The sequence below is a fragment of the Haliotis rubra genome, unplaced genomic scaffold (assembly GCF_003918875.1).
Source record: "Haliotis rubra isolate DU_JTF1 unplaced genomic scaffold, ASM391887v1 Scf319, whole genome shotgun sequence".
NCBI lineage: Eukaryota > Metazoa > Mollusca > Gastropoda > Lepetellida > Haliotidae > Haliotis > Haliotis rubra.
The window spans coordinates 1010058-1032797 of NW_025766990.1; the positions used below are offsets into that span (position 1 = coordinate 1010058).

General features: G+C 40.0%; 1 protein-coding gene across 3 annotated transcripts in view; it reads right to left on the reverse strand.

Annotated features, from left to right (window-relative positions):
• LOC124283635 (CUB and zona pellucida-like domain-containing protein 1) overlaps positions 1 to 22740 on the reverse strand; it is a 48864-nt gene that overhangs the window by 17071 nt on the left and 9053 nt on the right. Inside the window, exons 1-2 of one of the 3 annotated variants that reach the window (XM_046719630.1) lie at positions 7476 to 7607; positions 6871 to 7058 (exon numbers count right to left, since the gene is read on the reverse strand). The exons of 1 other annotated variant lie outside the window; for it this stretch is intronic. In XM_046719630.1, coding sequence (XP_046575586.1) covers positions 6871 to 7058; positions 7476 to 7530 — 243 coding nt within the window. In that variant the 5' untranslated portion in view covers positions 7531 to 7607. Of the gene's footprint in view, positions 1 to 6870; positions 7059 to 7475; positions 7608 to 9539; positions 9616 to 22740 lie in introns of those variants that run through there. One more of the 3 variants, XM_046719629.1, reaches the window with a different exon arrangement.

Sequence of the window (22740 nt, forward strand, 5' to 3'; positions counted from 1 at the left end):
AAAATGGTTTTAAGTTTTCAAAAACTAAAAATAATTGCATTCATTTCTGTTAAAAATGTGAGCCGCACAGACACCCAGAATTGCATCTAGCAGGCACTCCAATTAAAATTGTAAAGGAAGCTACATTTCTTAGATTAATATTTGACAAACATCTTACTTTCTTTCCACATATTAAAGCTCTTAGGGATAAATGTCTGAAGGCACTTGATTTATCAAAGGTTGTTTCAAACTCCAAGTGGGGAGGGGACCAGTCAACCCTCCGTCACTTATACAGATCGCTCGTCCGTTCTAAATTCGATTATGGCTCTATCATTTATGGTGGACCTTGCAAAAGTAATCTTAAATTATTACATTCTGTTCCCCACCAAGGTCTCAGACTTGTGTTGGATCTTTCCGACCTTCTCCTATTGAAAGTCTTTATGTAGAGGCCGATGAGTCATCTCTAAAACAACGCCGTATAGATTATCCTTACAATATATCACAATGAGTCTAACCCTGCATATAGCTGTGTTTTAAATCTTCTTTATGGGGATCTGTACAACAGGAAGTCTGCTCTTATTCCGCCAATAAGGAATAAGAATTAAACCTTTCATTTTTGCTGCTGGTGTTGAGTTGGATAATATTTGTACTTTCTGCATGCTTTCCTCACCTCCATGGCAGTTAGTGAGGCCACAAGTTGATTATCACTGACAACATTTATAAAATCTTAAACTAATGGATTACAATATAGACAGGAATTTAATCAATTAAAAAGTAAATACAATACATAAAAATCCTTATTTACAGAGGGATCCCGCAGTTGCTTGTGCCACTGTAGTGGGATCCAGAACAATATCTTCCATATTACCAGACGACAGCTCTATTTTTACAGCAGAAGTTAACGCCATATTAACTGCTCTAAGATATATTAAAAAACACCATAAACATAAACAATACATAATATATTCAGACTCCTCTTCTTTTCTTCGGGCTATTAAAAATGTGTCTTCTCAACATCCACTTTTAATTGAAATAATGGAGTTATATAATGAACTTGCTTCTGGCCAATACGACATCATCCTCTTTTGGATGGCTGATTTTGCTGCTAAGGCAGCACTCAACAAATCTGTGACACCACTTCTAATCCCATATTCTGATTACAAATCTATGATTAGAGCGCACATCCGTGATCTGATGCAGGAGTGGGACGCCCAAGTAGGTATCAATAAATTACATCAAATAAAACCAACAAACCAATAAAACATCTGCTTGGGATGTCAGTCAAGAATTGATGAGGTCATCATGAGACGATGTCGCATTGGTCATGCAAGATATACACATGAGTATTTATTGAAAGGTGAAGATCCTCCGTTTTGCATCCCTTGTGATGAAAGAATCACAGTCAAGTACGTACTGCTTGACTGCATTGATTTTTCCATCACAAGGGATAAATATAATTGAATGTCAAAACAGTTCAGGATCTTTTTAACGTCAATTATCATTTAATTATTGCATTATTAAAAGAAATTGAATTGTTACATAAATTTTGATAAATGATTTGTAAATTGATACATATTTTATTATTGGCAGTTTGATTAGCAGCTGAGATTGTGAGTGGCTGTATCCTCACAGGAGGTTGAAGTATTGTAAGTCCCTAAACATTCAAGGTAAAACTAACCGAATTTTTAAAACGCGGTATTTTTGTGTTTTAAGTTATGGTATAACCGTCTAGGGTCCATGTCAGTACTATAAGTCCACATGGTCTCTAGTATGGTGATATACCTTCAGGTGCTGGTGATCTATAGCCCGTTTTTATATTGTATTGACTTGCATTATAGCATAAGGTTTAGTTTCATACTAGTTTTATATCTCTATCTGTGATACACTAGTAGTTTTACTGTTCATCGTTAACAGTTTTATGGCTTCTATTTTTTTATCTTTACTGATAATAAATTGTTCTCAACACGCTATGGCTGAAATATTGCCGATGTGACGATAAATATTCACTCACTCACTCATAAAGCAAATAGGTTTATTTACACGATATGTGAATGCTGGACAGCGACTTATGTACACCTTCTTACAAAAGTAAGCAAGCATATTTTAAATAATGTACACACTTAACTGGAAAGCCTGTCACCAGAGCGGGTTTTAGGTCGAAAATATCCATACCTTGTGTAATATAGCGTCAAATGGTGAGAGTGCGGAACATGGTTGACTATGTGCCATTGGAACTTGAAGGGTGTTCATACCTACAACCAGCTGTCACATGGATCCAGGAGCTATTACTTTCAGTCTTCCTTGATATACCTTGACTAATGTATGTGACTTTAAACGACATTCACCCAGTTTCATCATGTTATTGTGAACTTTTCATGTGTTTTATTCCATATTACAATGAACTGTGCAAAAACACGTTGCAAGAGAGTTGTTCCATATCCTCCGTTATACGAAATCTATATAATTACTTTCGTTCCATTCAGCAAAGAAAAATGTGACAATGTGTCTGTTGTCATTCTTCAGCTGAACAGTAAGAGAGAAATCTGACATTCTAAGAACGCGATTAGCATTGTTCTTCAGCAACCTTTGATTGTTGTAAAGAAGCATGCACATGATGAAATCTCAAATTGACCTGTAGTCTAAATGAAAGTGCAACAGTACAAGCATTTGTATTATTAGATTCGAGGATTCCCTTCCACAGCTGCGGTGACTACTGATGTAAAAAACGTTTTCTTATTTCAGAGAAGGCGGAAGATAGATATAACGGGTAAAGTTACAGACAGACTCATGCAAGTCTATCAGACTTTCTGATCCGTATTTTCACGTTTATAATTATACTAAATGTTTCCTTATTACAGAGAAGGCGGGAGATAGATATCACGGGTAAAGTTAAAGACAGACTCATACAAGACTATCAGACTTTCTGATCCGTGTTTTCATATTTCTAATTATATTTTACGTTTCCCTATTACAGAGCAGGCGGGAGATAGATATCACAGGTAAAGTGATGGACTCATGCAATTCTATCTAAAGAGCACTCAATAAATCTGTGACACCACTTCTTATCCCATACTCTGATTACAAAGCTAGCATTAGAATCTATATCCGTGACCTGATGCAGAAGAAGTGGGACACCCAGGCAGGCATCAATAAATTACATGAAATAAAACCTTACATTGGTTACACCTACTTGGGTTGTCAGTCCAGATTTGAAGAGGTTATCATTCGACGATGTCGTATTGGCCACACTAGATATACTCATGAATATCTACTGAAAGGTGAGGATCCTCCGTTTTGTATCCCTTTTGTTAATCACGTTCAAGCATGTCTTGCTTGACTGTGTTGAATATCCATCACAAGGGATAACTATTTTAAATCACGAACTATGAAGGATCGTTTTAATAATATCAGTTCTCATTTAATTATTGCAGTTTAAAAGAATTAGATTTGTTAAACGATTTGTAAATAGACAAATATTTTATGATTGGAAGTTTGAATTAGTAACTCAGATTGTTAGTGGCTGTATCCTCAAGGGGGGTTAAAGTACTGTAAAATGATTGTCCTCCTGACAGGATACGTAAGTCCCAAAACATTCAAAGTAAAATGTTAATCTTCCACTTTTTTACTCGTAGTATTCTTGTCACTTTAATTTGTGGCTAAATTTGCCCACAATCGCCAGCGGCTGAAGGGATAGTGTAAATCCAGCTAGGGTCCATGTAGGTAGCAAAGGCACTGTACATCTACCTTCGTTCGTTGGTGATCACTAGCCCATTGTATTGTCTAAAATAGTTTTCTATTTTAGAATTAATACTAGCTAGTTTTAACTCTTTTGTGATACCCTAGTTATTTTACAGACCGTCGATGAATGGTAATTTAATTACTTGTATTTCTTCTGTATGCACAACATTTCCTGTCACTATATGGCTGAAATATTGCCGGGGTGACGTTAAATTTTAACTCACTCACTATCTAAAGAGAGTGAACAGTTAAAAATATAATGCAAAATTAAATGGTAAAGCATTAGTTCAAATGAACGTACGTGCACAGATCGTGATAGTATCAGCAATTTGTTCATGAAGTTGTTGAGCTTACACCTTCTTGTGCTCTGTAAAACCTCAGACATCTAGTGAGTGATACTTTTATTAAAGAACAAGAACTATTTCAAATCCGTTCCACGAACGATAAATGCTTATGGTTAGCATTTTATACATCAACCAACTATGTTTGGACTTCTGTGACACTGCTGTTGACACTTGTTGGAGAAGTCCATTTGGTCACAGAATGTCACGTGACAAGTGACATAGATGCCGTCCTGTTCATTAGGGAGGTCAAACATGTCAAACTTAAACCTGGTCACGGAGTTTCGCGTCACGAGGATCTGAGTACGAGCATCCACAGCACACCTGGAAATACATTCAGAATTTACCCAATGTCATTTTAAACAACTGACAGTGGGAATCAAAACAACCTACAGATTTCTTATGATTACTGGATTCATGTTTTCATAATTCATTAAAGTACGTAAATGTCCAGATATGGCTTTACATGGTATAATTTGGACCATTATATGTGTCTGGTACAAACGATGAGTGGTGGTTAAATGTAAGTCTATTCCATATCAACTATGACTATCCATCTGTGCCAAATTGGACATTCCTGGTACGACTTGGCGCCCAGTAAAATCTGCTTGTGGTGCGAACTATTTACGTGGATCGGAATCATTCAGTTGATTACCTATCATCGGCGCCGATGGAACTGGACCACAGTACAAACTGCTTGTTGGAGTTAGTTACAGGCAACATTTTAAAAGTAATATTACGGAAGGTGGAAGTACATAAGAAACGAACTCGTGTATATACAATGTGGTCTGAAGTTGGAGATCAATTTTTTCCAATTGTAGAAAGACAGTGGAAGATGGCGGTAATAGACGTAAAGAAGGACACATAACAAAATCCTTTCCTTCAGATTCTGTCATCTCACTCACCCATCTGCGATGAGAGGATAAGATGCTTGTTTCCCAGGAACACTGTCAAAGGTGGGCGTCACATGATCGTAACACCAGTATTGTATTGGAAGTCCCTGGCGAGGTAACTTGAACATACACAGGTGCTCCAAGCTCAGCCTGAATCAGATTGCCGTTTGAAAGGTGCATAAATGATGCGTCTTGGTACAGGGATATATGGACGCTGGAACCTTGCACCTGTCCAGCTGTTGAGCCGTGGGCAGTTGTGTTAAAGTTTGGGTAAATGTGAACGGAATCCGTCCCATCCACTGGTTCGGAGCAGCTGACATCATGAATCCAGATGACATCTCGAACCAAATAATCAGTTACTGGTTGTACATACATCAACGTGTTCTAAAAGGTAACCATGCCTTTGGACACCTGAATAATATAGAAATAAGGGAAACATGAACATCGTTCCATTTTCGAATGCATGCTTAAATGATGAACCACTAGAGGACTTGGGTTTCATTTTACAGAGCAATGCTAACGGTATGAGAGTCGAAACTTGTCGCCAGTTATGACTATGAAACAGGGCTCTATTACATGTGTTTTGTCAAACGAGAGACGAAGAAGGAAACATGACACAACAATGAAAAGGAATTGTCACAATACACATTAGAATGATGACATGTCACAATACTTAGGTCTCATTTTACGAACACTACGACTGCCAAAATAACATACACTTACGAACGTTGTAGCCATACGACCGGTTCATGAAACTGGGCTCTGGACGCATACAGACATGTATCTTGCAATACGATAGGCGAGAAGGGAAACGTCACTCGTAGAAGAGGATTTAACTGTCCACCACAAAGTGGTCTCGCATGTGTCAACACATTACTCCGTCACAAACAGTCTGATATAAAAGTTGCAATAGTGGTTTAATAATTTACATGCAGATATGTATAATGTCATGGTTGCATATAAGCTCCAATTTTGCGACCGAAGAACCAACATAAATGACTGATGTCCAACGTTGATGTGCATGTCTCCAAATGCGTTGGGTCGTCTTGAGTTTTCATGCAAATAAATATTCTTTCTCGGTGTCACCATCAGTTATCTTTGGGTCATATTCTGAGGACGATTGTCCCCACGTATGACAGAATTGTTTGACGGGGGCGTGTCGCCATATTGGAATATAAGAGGAATTAGAATCGACAACGGGAAAACTCAAAGGATCGACACTATAAAAGACAATACGTCGAATTGTGTGTTACCAGTAGCAATTATGCATGTTCTGTTCGAATCAGTCCGTTTCTACTTCATCTTCCCTACGTGAGCAACACGTTTCAAACTGGCATCTCCTTGTCAGCACGCCTGGCATTGGATTGAACGCTTTTGTCGTTATCAGACAGTCGGTGAGAAAAAGAACAGGGTCAGGGGTATGGTTGTAAGGAGTTCAGGGTAACGGTGGCTAAGATTGCAATGCACCAGGCAACCCCTTCTCACACACTGGCACAAGAGTGGCCAGGTCTAAGGTACAGCAATACTCCTTGGCCATGCCAGACATCTTTGAATGTGAGGTCGGTTTCAAGTATGCCATACTTGTTTATCAGTATCATATTCGCTGGTTTAATGCAGAGACCTGTTTCTCTTCGGCCTATATGAAACTGACACGCTGAAATATAGCTGACATACCACACAATGCCCAGAACCCCGTTACCTTAACGTCACATCAGCAATTAATGTTAGGAAAACGTAGTAACTTCGAATGGCGAGTTCTTGGTTATTTGGATAGAAGTACAGTCGAGGGTTAAATGTTGTAATTTATTATAATGTCTGATGAAGGTTTAACCTTTTTTGAAACAGAGGCGCCAGTATATCAGTAATTCCATCTTAGTTACCTGCGCTTAGGTGTAGCAAATATATATTTTGAAACCTACACTTGTTTGTGTGTGGCAGTCGTTGTAGGACATGTTGAATATGAGCTGCTGTCCCTGCATCGTTCCGACACACGTGTCCCTTGTCATGTAGAGTTGGGGGAGGGGAATGTGGTCCAGGTTTGATTCGCTGAAGTCCATGGTAATGAACCAGCCTCCTGGTAGGCATTTGAGGGTGATAGTACCATCCACTGAAACAGTTCCATTCGTTGCTATCAACTACTATAAAGCAAAAGTATGAGCCCATTGATTATATGCTTTTACAATAATTGCACAGAACTCTAGAGACCAATCCTTTCTTGAACAGGACTTTGATATCAGATAAATAGCCCTTTCATGCAATCTACTTTCTATTTTCTTGACATGTAACCAGCGCCTGACCTTTAGATGACACTGATCCATTTCAGACCCTTATGTGATTTTTGGAAGACCTCGAGTCCATTGAGAAGACATTTAATTTCAATGCTGAAAACAATTCAAAACACCCGGCTGTTAGTTGCAAAATCTGGTCTTTTCAACAACATGATCGACAGTGTTTTCCTCAACATCCTTAGTGCGCAGTACAATCCCCAGACGTTCTTAATTCCGCTACGTGTATAGTGACTTACGTGTTTCTGCAAGTGACGGAAGACGGTATCCTGCATTGTAGCTGTATGACTCCATGCCAAATGATTCGTGAAGTCTGACTAGAATTGGCGATGAACTGTTGACAACATATGGTCTTTGAGGGTGTATCTGTAGTACCCTCGACAGTGTAAGGTGCCGTTGAGAGGTTAGTCCACTGGATGTCATCCCGATGTTGACCATTTACACGAACATCCATGAATGATGACACCTCAGATACAATAGTCATCATTGGACTCTCCTTGTTCACCCCATCCAAATCTAAACTCTTTACAATGTAGTTGTTGTCATAAAGAACCGTTCCTGGCACAAAACAACGATGTGCCTCCAAGACCTTTAAAATAAATAAGCTCAGTACACATTACTGGCCGAGTGCTTTGTATGATGAAGGTGGCAGGCGATAGAGAACAGTACTCTTTAACGTCGGCGGTATTCAGTAATGTAGACCATGTCTCTACATTTCCACTTACTTCTTCCTTTGTTATATTCACGACTGTATTGTCATACTTTGCCAATACACGAAACGTCATAGCCTCAAGGTCACTCGTCTCCACTTTGGGAATAATTTGGATGTTTGAGAATGCGCTCTCTGGGGGAACTTGACTAACCAGATGATTTCCATGAAGGGTTGCGTCACAGATAGGTCCGCGGACATACACAGCCCCTGAAAACACTGAGACTTGATGATTAGAAAAGATTTGGGTTCCCCCTAAGTCACACTTATCAGAGCTCGCATCTGATGCTAAACCAATCTGAAAGACGTCACCATAGCCCAGTGTGGCATTTACAGTGTCTCCAGCTGTGTATCGGACGCTGTTAAATACATATTGACATGTTGCATTAAGGACCACAGAAACCTTAGTGTTATCTTGGGTGGCCACAACGCCAAGATTTGCAGTCTTCGACACTTGCAACAATATATTCCGCTGACAACATATCATCAGTAAGAACTGTGAATGAGTCTGATGTTTCCACATAGTCCGCGTACTTATTGTGTCCATAAAGAGCTATTGCCGTTGTGCAGTTCACATAAATGGCCTTTGGTTCTATTCTTGTTCCAGCTGGTAGTTGTGTTGCGTCAGGTAATGCCAGTTTAACTACATCGTTGGCGACAACATTCACAGTGGTCTGACGTCTTGTGCCGTCGTTGTAGTTCACAGTACAAACACCGCCAAAAGGGGATGAGAAGTACAGAATGTTTCGAAGAGCATTTGTTGGAGTAAATGTAGATTCCGGAAAGAAAGCCAAAGAAAATGTTCTTCCTTTTTGTATCTTTGAGAGCTGTAATGGAATACAAATAATCTGACCTCTTCGTAGACTGAACCCTCATTTGTTAGCGTCGACATCTTAGACATTTCTATATTTTATTAGGACGTCGATTTTGTTTAAATGTCAAAACATCTTTGTACTGCACGTCATATTTTGTATCTGAATACATGGCAAGCTCTGAAGGAATGACACTTACATGTAGCTTCTTCGTCAGCAAGCATGCGTGGACAGCTCGTCACTATTATAATGCTACATCCCCAAACATGACGTCATAGTCGGATATGGAAATTTAAAGCTGTTTATTGTCGCTAGCAATTCGACGCTTGTAGTTGAGTTGATACTTTTATCGTGTGTTCTTGATTAATGCGTTCCTTAAATCAACAATTTACAACTAAGCGTACTGAGATTCAAACACTCTCTAGGGAATAATAATCAAGTAGTTTCAATGATAATATTGAACAAACTTTATTGATGACAACGTTGTTATTTCGTGGAGTGCAACGTTTCCATACAGATCCTTGTACCGTTGTCAAACAGGAATGTACCGTTGTCATTGGCACCGCTTGACAACGGTACAACAATCTGTATGGAAACATCGCACTCACACACTAAAGAAGCTGTTATCAATAAAGTGTGTTCAATATTGTACGTCCCAACTTCTAAAATGCCACTCAAATAAGTTTCAATGATAAAATGTACAATTACAGATTGTATAATTTACATTGTTCACTATGTTGGTCCAATATCTAAAAACAATGGTACCCCAATTACATACTTACCTTCGCATAGCTGATTACAGGAATATAAAATGCAAACCAACTTTAGGATGTTCATAGAAAATGCCATACTGCTTTTGTCCTCGATCACTGTTGAGAACAAAGCAGGTGAAAATTAATCTGCGATCTTTTTAACCGGTGCTACCTGACCTATATTCTAAATATAAAATCAGTTATCTTAGATTAAATGAAGTCAAAAAGAAATATATTCAAAAACAATGCAACATGAACGACAACACACAAATCCTTGCAAAGAAGACATTTGCGGATTTGCATGTGTGTTTCCACTTCTATCAGGTGCTGAGCGTTGAACTGGGCCAGTGTTACTGTGTAGCAAGAATGTCTGAGCGAATTGTGTCTTACATAAAATACATTAGTTGTAGTTGGTTTCGTTGTGTCAGCTTCACTTAGGAAGAGGTGATGTTTATATCCGTTCGTTTACCCCTTGGTGAACCAACTAGCACGGATATGACGCTGACCAACAAAGACCGAGTTCAAAATTCAAAACTACGACACCTCCGCTTCTCAAACTGTGACTTCCTCTAAACGTGTCATTCAATCCAAGGTATCTTCTGAGAAGGATACATCTCCATCTCAGAAGCAAACTTCTAAATCAGACACAACTGTGAAAGGTAAATCCAAACCTAACAATGACATGTCCAAAATGAATCCAAATAACAGAACCCGAAAGGGATCAAACAATCAGGTCCAGCTTTATAACAAGTTTGGATCCCTTGAGGACATGGATGTGTCCGACCATACTCAAGGTAGGCCACATAGCTTGTCACCCTCAAGGAAGGTGAGGGGTAGATCACCAGTCTATCCTCCGCGGAAAAAGTAATGTCTTCTCCCATAATTCAATGGAATTGTAGAGGACTCAGGACTAATTTAAATGATTTACTTCTATTAGTCCAGGATTTTAATCCGTCGGTATTCTGCATTCAGGAAACTTATCTAAAGCAGACAGATAATTTTGACCTACGTCATTTTAATGCATACCACTATTTTTCTCCTCAGGGCGATAGGGCTACTGGTGGATCATCTATTCTGGTCAGGAATAATGTTATCCATAGCCCAGTCACAATTAAAACCAATCTTCAAGCCGTGGTAGTGCGACTTACATTACAAGTTGCATTTACTCTCTGTTCATTGTATATTCCTCCTTCATCTGCTGTTCAGATAACTGACCTACAAGTTCTTTATGATCAACTACCTAAACCCTGTTTAATCGTGGGTGATTTAAATGGCCATAACCCACTATGAGGTGGTACTAATACAAACACCAAAGGTAAATTACTAGAGGATTTCATCTCAAATAATGATCTATGCATTTATAATGACGGTTCGAAGACATATTTACATCCTGGCACAGGAACATATTCTGCTCTGGATTTGTCGATTACAGACTCCGACCTATTGAGTGAATTTGAATGGTCTGTCCACGATGACCTCTGTGGAAGTGACCATTTCCCAACACTATTAAAACCCGTGAACCCATCTGACGTTCCTCCATCATCAAGATGGAATTTTAAAAGGCTAACTGGCCTTTATATGAAACTCTCTGTACTGACAAACTTAAATCAGACCTTTTTATTAATGTTCCTGATGCAATAAAATTATTTTCTGATGAACTAAACAACATAGCTGACGAGTGTATCCCAAAGTCCTCTGCAAATCGTCACATACGAAAACCTTGGTTTAATGCTGAATGCAAACAGGCTCGCAAGGCACGGAAAAAGGCTGAACATTACTTCCGTCGCCATCCTATGGTCCATAACTTGAACAAATTTAAAATTTTCAACGCTAAGGCAAGGCGTACTTTTAAACAAAATAAACGTCAATCTTGGCGAAACTATGTATCGAAAATTAATTCACGTACGCCGATATCTAAGGTATGGAATATGATCCAGAAAATCAAAGGTAAGGGCTCTAGATCTAGTGTTCACCATCTCAAAGACGGTGATCAGTTATTAACTAATAAATCTGATATTGCTAATAAACTTGGCGAAACACTGGCACAACATTCTTCTTCCTCAAATTATGTACCTCACTTCCAACAGTATCAAAACAGCAAGAAAAGAAGCCTATTAATTTTACTTCAGATAATGGGGAAGATTATAACGAGGTGTTTTCGACTCATGAGCTCAATACTGCTCTTGACCAGGCTCACGATACTGCTACAGGAGCTGATAACATTCATTATCAACTCCTGAAGCATTTACCGGATTCATGTTTAGAGACCCTTTTGAATATCTTTGATGATATTTGGACTTCTGGAGAGTTTCCTTCTTCATGGCGTGATGCTATAATTGTCCCGATCCCTAAACCTGGACGTGATCATACGGATCCTTCGAATTATCGACCAATTTCTCTCACTAGCTGTGTTTGCAAAACCATGGAACGCATGATTAATAATCGACTTGTTTGGTACTTGGAAACAAATAACCTCATAACAGATATACAATGTGGTTTCCGTAAAAACAGAAGTACTGTCGATCACTTAGTACGTTTGGAATCGTTTGTTAAAAACGCTCTCATAAATAAACAACACGCTGTGTCTATCTTTTTTTATCTTCAAAAGGCATATGACACAACGTGGAAATATGGCATTTTAAAAGATTTACATGGCTTCGGATTGCGAGGCCGTTTGCCTCAATTTATAGCCAACTTTTTAAGGGACAGACAATTTCAAGTCCGCGTGGGTTCTACCCTGTCTGACCATTACAATCAGGATCAGGGTGTCCCACAAGGCAGTATTTTGTCTGTCACACTATTTAGCATAAAGATAAATAGTTTATCAAAAGTTTTAAACGATTCAGTTGATGGATCGTTATTTGTGGATGATTTTATTGTTTCCTGTCGTGGTAAAAATATGCATTCTATTGAACGGCAATTGCAGTTGTGTTTAAATAAAATAAATAAATGGTGGCTTGAAAACGGCTTTAAATTTTCTAAGTCAAAAACAAATTGCATACACTTTTGTAGAAAATATAAGCCTCATAAGGACCCTGAACTAACTTTAAATGGCCTTCCCATCAAAGTTGTCAAGGAGGCCAAGTTCTTGGGTCTGATTTTTGACTCCCATTTAACATTTCTTCCCCATATCAAATCCCTAAAAAATAAATGCCTGAAGGCGCTCGATTTATTAAAAGTCGTGTCTCATTCAAAATGGGGAGGGGATCAATCTACCCTCTTGCATCTATATAGATCACTGGTCCGTTCGAAGCTTGATTATGGCTCCATTGTGTATGGTGGAGCCTGCAAAAGCAACCTAAAACTACTTGATTCTGTCCACCACCAAGGTCTAAGACTTTGTCTTGGGTCTTTTCGAACTTCTCCTGTTGACAGTCTCTATGTCGAGGCAGATGAGCCATCTCTTCCACAACGCCGTACCAAACTATCTTTACAATATATTACAAAACTATACTCTCACAAATCTAACCCTGCATATAACTGTATCTTCAATCCCCTCTATGAGGATTTATACACCAAGAAACCTTCTCTTGTTCCGCCTCCTCGGCTCAGAATTAAACCTTTCATTTCTGTTGCCCGCATTGAGCTGGACAATATATCTCCTTCCCGTCTTCTTTCTTCTCCTCCTTGGCAATTGGTGAGGCCAGAAGTTGACTTAACATTAACCACATTTAAAAAATCAGAAACTAATGATATACAGTATAAACAAGAATTTAGTCAATTAAGAAATAAATATAATACGTATAAATCCTTATATACAGATGGATCCAAGGATGGTGGCGCGGTTGCTTGTGCCACTGTCATTGGGTCCAAAACAATATCTTCCAGACTACCCAATGACAGTTCAATTTTCACAGCAGAAGCAAACGCAATACTAACAGCTCTTAAATATATTAATAAACACCGTAAATATAAACAATACATCATCTTTTCAGATTCTCTTTCGTGTCTTCAGGCTATTAAAAATCTTTCTTGCAAACATCCACTTTTATTAGAAATTACTGAATTGTACAATGAACTTGCTACTGGCCAATGCGACATCGTCTTTTGTTGGCAGCACTCAACAAATCTGTGACACCACTTCTGATCCCATACTCTGATTACAAAGCTGCTATAAGATCTTATATCCGTGGTCTGATGCAAAAGAAGTGGGACACCCAAGTAGGTATCAATAAATTACATGCAATAAAACCCTATATTGGTTACACTTACTTGGGTTGTCAGTCCAGATTTGAAGAGGTCATTATGCGACGATGTCGTATTGGCCACACTAGATATACGCATGAGTACCTATTAAAAGGTGAGGATCCTCCGTTTTGTATCCCTTGTGATGAACGAATCACGGTCAAGCATGTCTTGCTTGACTGTGTTGAGTACTCCATCACAAGGGATATCTATTTCAAATCCCGAACTATGAAGGATCTTTTTACTAATATAAGTCCTCATTTAATTATTGCTTTTTTTAAAAGAATTAAATTTGTTAATAGATTTGTAAATAGGTAAATATTTTATGATTGGAAGTTTGAATTAGTAACATAGATTGTTAGTGGCTGTATCCTCGAGGGGGTTAAAGTACTGTAAAATTATTGTCCTCCTGAGAGGGTACGTAAGTCCCAAAACATTCAAAGTAAATTTCAACTTTCCGTTTTTTAATCGTAGAATATTTGTAATTTTAATGTATGGCTAGATATGTCTTAATTGCTAACGGCTGAGGGGATGATGTAGCTAGGGCCCATGCAGGAAGCAAATGTACTGTAAGTCCCCATGGTCCCTAGTATGGTGATCTACCTTCAGTTGTTAGCGATCTATAGCCCATTTTTAGATTGGGTTGTCCCCTTTGGTTAAAATGTTTTAGATTCAATTACTAGTTTTACATATATATATCTGTGATACTCTAGTTGCTTTACTATCCTTCGATGACAGGTTTTATAATATATACATATTCCATTACAATGTAAAATGTTCTCGTCACGATATGGCTGAAATATTGCCGATGTGACGTTAAATATTAACTCACTCACTCACTCACTCAAAACTACGATCTTACAATACTGGCACTTCAGAGGGACGTAATTTCGCACAACGCATTTCGACGGCTTAATCGTTTACACAGACAAGGGAGACAAATTATGTTCATACACCTTGCCAACAGCAGGTGTATCACACAAATGTACAAAGTCAAGTTTTTCAAGTTTGCGAATGGGCAAGGTTAAAGACATGAATCGCCAATTTGAAAGGATTCAACATCAGAAGCTAGCTCACGAACAGTTTGCAAATGTCATGGTGAAAACCTTTCGCCACTCAGACCACGTCCTGTTCATTTCACAAAAGATAAGGCATATACTCCCTGTAAATTTAGCATACGTTTAAAGCACTTTTAAAATCTATTTAAAATGTCTAATTTTATATCCATGTGTAATTGATACTAGAAATGCGTACATGCATTATGCCCCATGTCGTCTTAGGTTGAAGTATTATTAGAAATAGAAGTGACTGCATAAAGACAATAGTGGACAAGTCGTGATTTGTGAGTGCAGGATATTTGATGCCTGACAAACATGCTAGAAAAAAGACGCTGTCTAAAGCTTCCCCAGAAGTCATCTATACAATAGGATACTGGACTCTTTTAGATGTTTACCATTTTGGTGAAACCCAAGGTCCTTATGAAGAACAAACAAAATTGATGAGCAAATCGAATTTGGAACCAACGATAAGATCATTGCATGTGAAAAGGAATCTTTGAGCAGCAAAATATTTTGCCTTCGAACCAACCGAGTCTCAAATTACAATATGATCTGAACGCCATTACCACAGACGTGCGTCGAGGAATTCGTGAATGTAGAAGAACAATCAAGCTCGTGCAAACTGTGACCCAGGTCAATGGAGGCATGTGTGCAGCTATGACAACGGCATGTATATAGTTTCCTATCCACTATCCAGTCTGCTATGATGTGCCTTGAACACTGCCTGTTGCGTAAAACATCATTCACTCAATGTTCATTACAATGAACTGTGTGCACAATTATTGGGAGAAAATACGGACTAAAGCCCTTAATTTGTTCTTATCTTATCAAAGAAAAGCAGCAGTATAAAAATCAGACAACACAAAGACTGTGTCTGTATTTACATTTCAAACATGGCCTGATAGCCGAAATGCTATTTTATCATGTTGAAAAGCCCGGTTCGAATTGACATGCTTAGTTGGTGTTTGTTTAGCTTCGTGTCATTTCGGCTTTGTTTCGACAGACTGACTTGACAGGAACCTCTACAATTGATTTTTCCATAACGATTTGGATAAGAGTGATTGAGTTTAGTTTTACGCCACACTCAGCAATATTCCAGCTATATGGCGGCGGTCTGTTAATAATCGAGTCTGGACCAAATAATCCAGTGATCAACAGCATGAGCATCGATCTGCGCAATTGGGAACCGATGACATGTGTCAACCAAGCCAGCGAGCCTGACCACCCGATCCTGTTAGTCAACTCCTGCGACAAGCAAGGGTTACTGAAGGTTCAATCTTACCCGGACCTTCACGGGTATTAGGGTTAGAATTGGTCTTCAGTAACCCATGCCTGTTGTAAGAGGCGACGAAACAGTTCGGGTGGTCTGGTTCGCTGACTTGGTTGACACATGTATCACATCGTATCCCAATTGCGTAGACCGAGGATCGCTGTTGATCACTGGATTCTCTGGTCCAGATCGATACTTTACAGACCGCCACCGTACAGCTGGAACATCGCTGAGTGCGGCGTTAAACAACAAACAAACAATTGAAATATGTGCACAAAAACTCATTTCAGCCCTCAGATCGTTTGTGCCATAGCGTTAACGTAAGTGTAAGATTTGTATATTTGTTATTATATACATTGACTTTTGGAACATCATGTGGTCGTACTTTTGGTCAAACACTGTTATGTGCATGATTTAGCCAGGATATATGTCACCGCGGCTACTCCACCAACTTGTCTGTGGTGTTTCGCCATCTTCAGCAATATTCCAGCAATATAGGAACGAGGATACCGAAATGGGCTGTTCAATCCCACTTCTTTGATGTGCCTGTACAGTACGTTGCTCCAACAACTTGCCTGTGGTGTTTCGCGATCTTTAGCAATATTCCAGCAAAATAAGAATGATGGGGACACAAATATGGGCTGTTCAATCCCACTTCTTCGATGTGCCTGGCCAGTAGGCTACTCCTCCAGCTTGCGTGTGGTGTTTCGCCATCTTCAGCAATATTCCAGCAAACTAGGAACGACGGGGACACCACACATGGGCTGCTTAGTGCCTCGTCGTTCATGTGAAGAGCTACCTGGCTACTCCTGACAGGTTGATCCTGAGAGTAAAGACTCATTTACGACGGGTATGGAATAACCGTTCTAATCAGAGACAAATGAAGCTGTGGCCAATCAATGTGATAGTAGACGAGAAATGCAGGAAGATGTTATGAATGTTGCAAACATTAAGGCATACATTATATCATAGTTCGTCTTGGCAAAGAAGAAAGTAGTTGAAAAATAAGTATTTCTGTGATCTTGTCATTCAGAACAAAAAATGTAATGATAGAAAACTATGTATCACAATATTCTGTTAAAAATGAGGCGTTGTATTTTATTAAATGCCATGTATCAACTTTACAGACACTCAAAATGTAACTTCAATATTGATAACTCTTTCGCTGCCTCACTAACAGAGAACATATTTTACTAAATCAAAGGGCATGTTCACAACATACTGTCCTAAGGTGTGTATGGAGTGAGTGGGTAAGTGAGTTAAGTTGTACGCCGTAGTCAGCAATATTCCAGCTATGTGGTGGCAGTCTGTAAATAATCGAGTCTGGAACAGACAATCCGGTGATCAACAGCATGAGCATCGATCTAAGCAATTGGGATACGATGACACATGTCAACTAAGCCAGCAAGCATGACCATCCGATCCCGTTAGTCGCCTCTTCCGATTAGCATTGGTTACTGAAGATCAATTCTAACCCGCATCTTCACGGGTCGTGTGTATGGAACATGTCCATTGCATATGTTAAGCATTGAGCGTTCAGAACATGTAAATTGTTTTACACCAAACCTTAATTGATACACCCATCATTAGTTAGAAACAATTACATTTACATGGAAAACTGTCCACATCTAATTTGAGCACAGATCTACAAACGTATGTGACTTTTCACCCGTAATTCTGCGTTCGAATTTTACCTGGAAAAGAAGAAGAAATGTGATAGTCAGTTTGCTCTTGTCAGTCCCAACTTCTCTAATACTTCAGATATCATGGCTTCCCGTCTGCTGACAAACTGTTGTGGGGTTCGGGCTACTCTATTGCCGCTATGGAGGCGAAATGCCTCGCTCTGGACCATGATGTCTTCACTAACAGGATTTGCTGTATTGTTAACCTCTTGTGATTGTACAAATTCACCCACCTTCCTTTGAATTTCAATCTTTGCGGGAAACGTTCGTCGACGTTTCGCTGAGGTCAAGGTCGTACACACGTGACCCTTGTTATCTGGTGGAAGCATCTGGGTGGATTCTGTGATCAGCCTCTTCAATGACGGATTTACTTCTGTCACTTTATCAACCTTAATACTTACCTTCCTATCTTTACAACCTTTAGTGTGCACGTCTACATTACATCTTCCAACATCGATAAAACTCCCAGAACTCCCAGAGGCATAGTCAGGCTTCAAGGGCATCACTGTTGTTTCTATAGACTCCAGAAACTGTCTAACATAGCTGCATTTTCCAAGCCCTATTTAACAACAGCTCTTTCGAATCAAACCAATCAATCAGACTTTGTGATTCGTGTTTATATGTACTGAACCACAGAAGAAATGTCGCACTGATAGGGGTTTCTTAAAAGCACACACTTTAAGTCACTCTTATTAACAATCAAACCGGAGGACTGAGTTCAAACTTGACAATTATGGTTAACACATTTTCGGGAAACACATTTAGAGTTCACACAAACAACATCATCAATGGTACCATTAAGATACCCCAAAGTCAGTATCGTGTGCGGGCTCTATCTGCATTGATGAAAGCGTTGCATCGTCTGTACATGGAATGAAATAGCCGTTCAAAGAAGGTCATGAGCACTTTGGTCCATACTCTGCGAAATGCCTGATCGAGTCTAGACGTAGTTGTCGGCCTTGGTTGGAGGCCATTAAGTCTTCTTTGAATCTCGTCCCAAAGATGTTCTACTGGACTTAAATTTGGACTGAGTGCAAGATTTTGTAGGGTTTGGATGTCATGCTATCTTAGGAAGTCCAATGTTGCTCTGGCAGTGTGGGCACTACCGCTGTCTTGCTGGAAGATGTGATTTCTGTAACGTAGAAAATGTGGTACATCGTGGGGTCTGTTGACTTAATCAATACAGCGAGCAGCTGTTACGTTATTTCCTCATCCTGGACCAAGATTCTGGAACACCACGGTATTAACTAACTGGTTCAGACCGATTGCATCCCACACTATGATGCTTGGACCACCCTACGAGTCTCTTTCAACAATACACTCATTGGAAAACATTTCACCACACCCTCGCCATACTCGCACTCTGCCATCGACTGTCGAAACACAATATCGGCTTTCATGAGAAACCAGCACGGTTCTCCATTGTCGATAACCTCAATTTCGATGCTGAGTTGCCCATTTTGGTCGGTTTTGGCGGTGATTAGCGGTGAGGACAGGACTACGATATGGTAAACGTCCACGCACTGTATCGGCACTGACGGGTCTGTTGTGAGTCCAAATGGTCTGCCGTGCTGTTTCTGTCGCTTTTGGGAAGCGATTCTGCAGATGGTTGCGCTCAGCCTGCCATTCTTGACGTTGTGATGTCACTGAAGGTCGCCCACTGCTTGGACGGTCTTGAATGCTTTTAGTGACCTGATACCATCCTAACATGAACATTGAAATGATTTGACATCTCTATTCTGTTTCATCTAATGTATCGCTTATGTGAAATGCCATTGACGATAAATACACGGTGTGTGATCGCACAGAACTAGGGTAAAGCTAAAACATATTTGTACTGCACGTCATATCTGTATCTAAACACATGGCAGACCCTGAAGGAGTGGCACTTACATATAATAATAATAATAATAATAATAGTGAATTTATATAGCGCATTAATCCATGCACAATGCATGCTATAAGCGCACATATATGTGGGTATTAAGAGTCATTCTAGAAAGGCACTATTAAATAAGTAGGTCTTTAGCTCAGATTGGAAGGAGGCAAGAGATGAAGACTGTCTGAGATTGACTGGGAGATCGTTCCATTCCTTTGCTGCACTGAAAGCAAAGGAACGTTGTCCATAGTTCACAGATTTGACAGATGGAACTTGCAACAGGAGCTTGTTTTCTGACCGCAGTGATCGAGCTGGTTTGTACTCTGTGATCAAATCACACAGATATTGTGGAGCATCTTCAGACAGGCATCGATACACATGACACAAGATCTTATAGCTGATTCTCTGTCGGATGGGCAGCCAGTGTAAGTCATGTAAGATGGGGGTGATATGGTCGTACTTCCTGCAGCTGGAGACTATCCGAGCAGCTGTATTCTGGATGTGCTGTAGTTTGTTGGTAACAGACTTGGGTGCACCGGCAAGGAGGCTGTTACAGTAATCAATCCTAGATGTTACCAGGGTGAGAATCAGGATGATAAGTGATTCTTTGGTCAGGTACTTTCTGATGTTGCTGATATTCCTCAGTTGGAAAGAGCAAACTCGGGAGATGTGGCTAACATGTTGCTTCATGGACAGTTCTGAGTCCAAAACAACACCCAAGTTCTTCACAGAACGAGTGACATCAATACTTGAGCTTCCGATCTGAACTACGGTGAGACCTGACTGGGTACATCTTGCAGATGGGCCTATTAGCATGCACTCCGTCTTGTCGTCATTAAGCTTGAGTTTATTGATGTTCATCCATTCATTTATCTGTGTACAGCAGTTGGTAACATCGGCAGAGGCTGCTTCTGCTATGGATGCTATTGGTCGAAATATTTTAATGAGCTGCGTATCATCAGCGTAGAGGTGTCTTGGCAGCTTGTGCTGGTCGATGACTTGACCCAATTCCTTGGTATAAAGAGTGAATAATATCGGGCCGAATACGGAACCTTGAGGCACACCGCAGTTTAGATGTACTGAATCTGAGAACTGTCCATCAATGTACACACACTGTGATCTCTGAGACAGATAGGAGCTAAACCAATTCAGTGCAGATCCTTGGACACCAAAATTGTCGTGAAGTCGCTGCAGCAGTCTTTGGTGGTCGATGGTGTCGAAAGCCGCGCTCAAGTCCAAGAGAACGAGCAGAGCAACATTCCCCGAGTCGATGGCACATCTCAGGTCATTGACGACTTTCAGGAGAGCTGTCTCGGTGCTATGTCGAGGGCGATACGCTGATTGAAGTTGATCATACAAGTTGTGCAGGGTCAAGTGCTGTGACAGACGTTCTGCAACAGCTCTTTCAATGAGCTTGGAGAGGAATGGAAGGTTAGAAACAGGTCTGTAGTTCTTGAGATGTTCTGTGTCGAGGAGTGGCTTCACGATAGCATTTTTCAGAGAAACGGGCATTGTACCTTCGTGCAGGCAACAGTTGATGATTGAAGTCAAAGTGGGCAGGAGGATATCCATACAACTCAGTACAATGTTAGTTGGAATCGGGTCGAGTACACAGCAAGTCGGTTTAGACTTCCTAAGAAGTTTTAGTGTTTCTGGGACTGTGAAAGGGGGGAAAACATTCAAAACAGGTTTGTCATCAAAAGTATCATCACGTCCTAAAAACGGCGTCAGTGTTTCGCTGTCATGGAGTGTGCTTCTAATATTTTTGATTTTTTCCTGAAAGTACATTGCAAATGAATGAGCAATTTCTTTGGTGGTACCAATATCAGGTAAGGGATTATCCGCGGACTTCCCCATCAAGTTAAACATCAGCTTGTACAAGGCGTTAGAGTTAGATTTGCTGTCACTGATTTTAGAGTTCATGAAATTCTGTTTAGCTTGTTTGATGATAATGCTGACCTTATTTCTGGCTGCACAGTAAATCTGACGGTGTACTTCCAGACATGACTTCCTCCATCTCCTCTCAGCTACCCGTCTCTCTGACTTGGTTTTCTTGACATCTGGACTGTAAAGCCAGGTAGCTTCAGGTCTGTGGGGGATTCGCCTGACCTTCTCTGGGGCATGTTTGTCCAGGAGCTCTAGAAGTCCTGTGTTGTACATGTCTACATATGCTTCACAGGTTGAAGGAGGATCGGTCAACAAAGGTGACGTCAACAGGTCTGAACGAAAAGCAGCAGTATCCATGTTTTTTATGTTTCTACACCTAATATATCTGACTGGATGCGATGGTCTTGTGATATCAATGTTCAGGGTTACTAAGTAGTGATCTGAGATCTGATAGTCGGTTACTCTGGAATCAGTTATGATGGGGTCAGTCTCTCTTTTTATAACCCAGTCCAAAATGTGGCCTGATTTATGAGTTGGCAAGCCTATGATTTGATGACAGTTGTGAGCTTCTAGCAGGCTGAGCATCTGTAATGTATTACTTTTGGTTGCTACATCAAAGTGAATGTTAAAATCACCCATGATTATAGGTTGTTTTCTGTCGACACAAATTTGATGCAAAAGAATAGAAAACTCCTGATAGAAAACTGAGAATGACAACTGGTTTTTCTTTGACGGGGGTGGACGATAGAGAGATACAATGTCAGTGGCAGTTTTGCCATGAGTCACCTGAAACTGCATTGACTCAAAGGAATTAAACTGATCCACATGGCAGAATTTCACATGAAGATTATCTCTGTAGATAACCGCTAAACCGCCTCTACGCGTCTGTCTTGGTTGGTGTCTTGACTTGTATCTAGGGGGCGTCATACTGGCAAGTTTGGACTCATCACCCTGAGCTCTTAACCATGTTTCTGTTACGACCATGATGTCGATGTCACGATCCATAATGGTGTCCATGATGATGTCACTTGTGTTACAAGCTGATTGAACATTCCAGAGACATAGCTTCAAAGTAGGTGGTAATCTACGGGGCTGTATGTAGATGAGATTGTCATAATTGATTGATGAAGCAATCTGATTGGAGTTATGGTTGAGTGGCCTGTGTCCAATGAGAACACTGATAGGTGTTGACATATAGCTTATTCGTCAACAAACATAAATGGACAGTTCGTCACTATTATAATGTAAAATCCCAAAAAACATGACGTCA